This window comes from Fringilla coelebs (genome assembly GCF_963513975.1).
Source record: "Fringilla coelebs genome assembly, chromosome: Z".
NCBI classification, from domain to species: Eukaryota; Metazoa; Chordata; class Aves; order Passeriformes; family Fringillidae; genus Fringilla; species Fringilla coelebs.
Window position 1 is genome coordinate 9,911,110 of NC_140031.1, and position 4,866 is coordinate 9,915,975.

At 49.2% G+C, this 4,866-nt stretch overlaps 1 protein-coding gene across 1 annotated transcript; it reads left to right on the forward strand.

Annotated features, from left to right (window-relative positions):
• The first annotated feature begins 2,498 nt into the window (after positions 1-2,498).
• LOC311165556 (avidin-like) lies at positions 2,499-4,537 on the forward strand. The gene is made up of 4 exons (XM_084225632.1): positions 2,499-2,589; positions 2,685-2,892; positions 3,270-3,390; positions 4,402-4,537. Exons 1-4 carry the CDS (start codon positions 2,515-2,517, stop codon positions 4,445-4,447), a joined length of 450 nt encoding a protein of 149 aa, XP_084081758.1. The 5' UTR covers positions 2,499-2,514; the 3' UTR covers positions 4,448-4,537.
• The last annotated feature ends 329 nt before the right edge of the window (positions 4,538-4,866 follow it).

The following is a 4,866-nucleotide window of genomic DNA, read 5'->3' on the forward strand; positions in this document are numbered from 1 at the left end:
CACAGCCCCTCAGCCAGGCAGAGTGGATCCAGAATCCCCCAAAGCAGAACACCCCTGCACAACTTCAGAACAGATCCAGCCGCATCTTGTTTGGAAGAGGAACAGGGCACAGAAAGGGCAGCCCTTGTTTTGCACAGCCTCCCCAAGCTCTCATCTCTCACATCTGCTCAAATCCCAGGCTCCCCAGAACACAACCCCTGACCCCCCAGATTCTCGGGACAGAACGAAAATCCCAAACGCTTACCTGGGAAATCCGGGGCTGGGTGATTCCACGGAAGAATGGGAGGACGCCCGGCTGCAGCATCAATGACGCAGGGAATCTCAGAAGAAACAGAGGACACGACCAAAGCTCGATGCTGACCTGATTCCCCCTTCCCAGGGATTGAGGTGCTGTCCACACTGCCTGGAGAAACTCTGGAGGTGCCAGAAGGGAAGGAACCCCAAACAAAACCCAAGATCCCCCCAGAAGAAGACGAAGGCCCAGCACCATTTAGATTTAAAGTCTCACAACCACATGTTCTGTTCTGGTAATCAAGAAAGTCTCTATTACAATCACTCTGTTTAAAACTCTCCATTAAAGCTCTGGAGACAGGCATTAGTTTGACAAAAGTCTCTTCCTTTTTGAGAGAGACTAGATGATCAATTTTCCAGGTTATCTGGAAAATCAAAGGTAAAAGCAGATTTCAAGTCTATATTTTGAGTATTCACTTTTATCCAGATTAATAAGTATTTCAGTTCCTGTTTTGAGATGTCAGAGCCTTCTTTATCCTGTAAAATTGTCTCAAAAAAGGTAAAAAAGGTCCCATTCTGATTTAGACAGATGATTTCCCACCTCATTGCCCAGGAGCACCTGAAGCTGCTACTTATTACTTACAGGGATATCAGCTACAGATGATGAAGGGGATGATCCATTCCTCCTACCAACAGCCTGGGCCTCCAGCAATGGCACTGTCCACTGCTTTCTTTTTTATTCTTCTAGTCTAACAATCTCCCTCACAGAGGGGCACCATTTATCGCCGGCCGCGGGCTATGTACAAATCACAAATGGGATGGGACTGCTAGGAACAAGTCTTGAGCTGTTTTGGTTTTCAGCATCAGTCTCATTACACGGTTATTAGAATGGGAAGCTGCCATCAGCTCACATCCCAGGCAGCAGACCAAGAACTTCATGTTACAACTTACTTGAAAAGTTTTCTGACCAATCACAGAAAGCAAAAGCACATTGACAGTAGTTCCATCCAATCACTATAAGCACACATACCTCTTGTTAAAACAATCCTTGCTTCAAGTACAATACTTGCTTGTAAGCCTTACAACACAATGCACAGAGCTCCATTATTAAGCTTAGAACTTCCTAATATCATGCTAGATATACTTTTCTGCAGCTTAGGCAGTTATTCTAGACAAGCGTTAATACACAGACCATTGTTCTATTTGTCCTACTTTTCTACTTCTTACACAATGTTTCTGCTGACTTATCTTATGCCTACTGCTTAGCTCTAATCACAGTTCTGCTGGCTTTGAGGCCAGCCTTTTGCAGCTTTCCCAAAGCTTTCAGATTTTAAGGATTCCCACAGAAAAGCTAACCGTACCTTGCAAGACTGTCCAGTGTCAGCAGGCTGCTCAGGATTAACGGGGTCCTAGAGGCTGTCCTGCGGCTCCACAAAGGGTCTCCAGACACTTCCCGAGAGGATTCAACAGATCCTCGCGTGTTCACCCCCGGCTGGGAAATCCACCCCATTTCAGGGTCTTGGTTCTTCAGCTCCAGGCTGCAGCCAACGTCTGGGGTCATCACTTATTGTATTAGCGGTGACCATTGTGACAGGAAGGAATGATGAATCTGACTCCGTGTTCTCAGACGGCTAATTTATTATTTTATGATAATATATTATTAATTTATTATTTTATGATACTATGTTATATGAAAGACTACACTAAACTCTACTAAAGCATACAGAAAGAATCCTTAGAGAATGCTGAAGAGATAATACTGAAAACTCGTGACTCTTTCCAGAGTCTCGTCACACCTTGCCACTGGTTGACCAATTAGTCAAAACTACTGACACCAGAAACCCAATGTAACGATCACCTGTTGATAAACAATCCCCAACCACATTCCAAAGGAGCAAAACACAGGAAGAGCAAATGAGATAATTATTAGGTTCATTTTTCTCTGAGCCTTCTCAACTTCCCAGGAGAAATATCCTTGAAAAAGGGACTTTTCAGAAACTATGAATGTGACACTGGAGGGGTACTGTGGCACCACATTACTGCAGCATCTCACCTGGACTGTCCACCTGCATTTATCTTGGAACAAAGGCATTCTGGGAATATCAGCTGTCACCAGCCCCTCTGATAGCTGATAAATTTGGGAACACCCAGATTGCACAACATCCTGGCCAGAGCTGCCACGCACCCATCTGGCAGCAATAAAAAGGAGAGGGAGCAGGAGCCTCAGCAGTGGCCTGCAAGGAGCACATCCCCAGGTTCATCAGCTGTCTGCCTGCTGCAGAGATGGTGCAAGCAACTCCCTTGCTCCTCGCGCTCTTCCTGGCCCTGGGGGCTCACGGCCTCCAGGGTACAGAGCAGGTACCATCAGGGCTGGGATGCACAGGGTGGGATGGGAAGGGGGCTGTGGCTGCAGGCTGTGCTGTGCCACAAGTGCTGACTTCTTTCCTCTCCAGTGTAAGCTGACTGGGCAATGGGAGAATGACCTGGGCTCCAACATGACCATTTATGAAGTAGATGGAAATGGTGACTTCGCTGGCAAGTACCTCACAGCCGTGTCAGCTTCCCCATTAAAGATCAAGGAATCACCACTGCTGGGATCCCAGCAGCTCCCATATCTGAGCCAGCCCACCTTTGGTTTCACAGTTCATTGGACCTTTTCAGGTACTTAAAATTAGCATCCTTGTTGTGTCCCTTCTGCCCTCCCTGCAGTGTCCTTGCTGATTCCCTGCCTTCTCCTGCACTGTCCCCACTGCTCTCCCTCTCCTCCCCCTGCAGCTCCCCCATCCCTGTCCCTGGAGCTCCTCGGTTGCTGTCAGCTCCCAGTGCCAGGCTGCAGGAGAGGCAGCAGGGGCTGAAGCCTGCACTGCCTGCCCATGTCTGTGTGACACCCCAGCCCTCTGAGCCCTCCTGCTGCTTTCCCCATCCCTGCTGTTTCCAGAGGCCGGGGACAGCAGGGGTCTACTGTCCCCTGTGCTGGGGTAGCCACTGACCTGCCACCTTGGCCACGCTTCCCTCCACCTCCTGTCCTGTCCCCACAGATACCATCACTGTTTTCACGGGCCAGTGCTTTGTGGATGAGTATGGAAAGGAGGTTTTGAAGACCATGTGGCTGCTGAGATCACACGCAGGGAACCGTGGAGACGACTGGAAAGCCACCTTGTGAGCTCTCTGTCCCCTGTGCACTCCTGAGGGCTTGGGGCTGTCACAAATGAGTGGTTTAGGTCACTTAGGATTCCTTCTCACAGGTGTTGGAAAAAGGAAGTTTAATATCTGTTTGCAAACACAGGACTTAGCAAAGCTCCATGGCAAGGTTCACTTGGTTGCTTTGTGCAGGGATAAAACACAGGAAGGAAAAAATGGGTTAAAATCAATCTAGAATGATTTACATGGAGGCTGGAGATGGAAAAGGAGAAGAGAGACCCTTCAGATGAATCACAAAGTTCAGGGGGGTACCCACTGCTTTCTAAACTACTGATGGATCTGAGCCGAGACTGATTCCGCTTTCAGTCTCAGACCTGCTCAATGGTTTCTGTCTAAAGGATGCAGCACTTAACCATTGGCTAATTTAACATTTGTAAGGTGATTAGGGAGGGTTTACCACAATTCCAGCAGAGATTTAATTATAGATCCAGGCTGGCACTGATGGGCCTCTCTTAGGAACGCTGTGGTAAAGTCATGGGATGATTGACCTTAGTCATCAGTCAGTCTCCATCCTGGATGTAGCTGAGATGATAATTACAGGAATTTTTCACAGTTCCAGTAATGATAACATTGTTGCACTTGGACTGTGGTTCAGGCAAGTAATTCCCCAAGCATTTTGAAGTATTGGTTTCCTTGATAAGATACCCGAAGGACTTGGTGTGCAAAGTGTGTGTGACAAGCTCAAGGGAAGCTTCACCTCCTGAGAGGCATTTCCAAAGCCAAAGGCCTAAGAAGGAATCCTGAATGGCCCGAGGGTGGGGATGAAGGCTGGTGCTCCCAGCCTGTGGTGCTCAGCACTTTGCAGAGCTGCTGCCAGTGTGAAAGTCAGGGAGGACAGGGTGCTTGTGCACAGCTTCCCTGGGCGTCCTGACAAGGTGCAAATGTTTTGGAAGGATACAGGACTGCTGGGTGGGCATTGGGCCACTCCCATGTCCCACCCTTACATTTCCTCTCTCTGTGTCCCCTCAGGGTTGGCTCCAACAAATTCTGGCGCAAGCAAGAGCTCATGGATTGAAGGCTGGCAGCACTGGAGCTCCCAGAGAAGAGGCAGTGCCAGGCTGTAGCCCATCCTCCTACTTCAGCACCTGCTTCAGCACCTCCTTAACACCTCCTTTAGCATCTCCCTTAGAACCTCCTTTAGCGCCTCCTCCAGCACCTGCTTCAGCACCTTCATCACCTTTATTCTCCCAATAAAGCTTTTCTGCAAGCACACACTGTCTCCTCTCTTTCACAGATCAGTGCCCCTCTTCCCTTTCCTCAGTACTGGCCTCTCTTGCCACTGTCCCTGAAGGCCATTGTGTGACCCTGCTGTGACCCTCCATGGCTTGGGCTCCTCTTTGTCAGCCCAGCCATCACATGGAGCTCCTTGGGACCCCAGCTGCTGCAGGCCAGCAGGACCCTGCTCAGGCTGGAGGCATGGCCCGTGGCCCATCT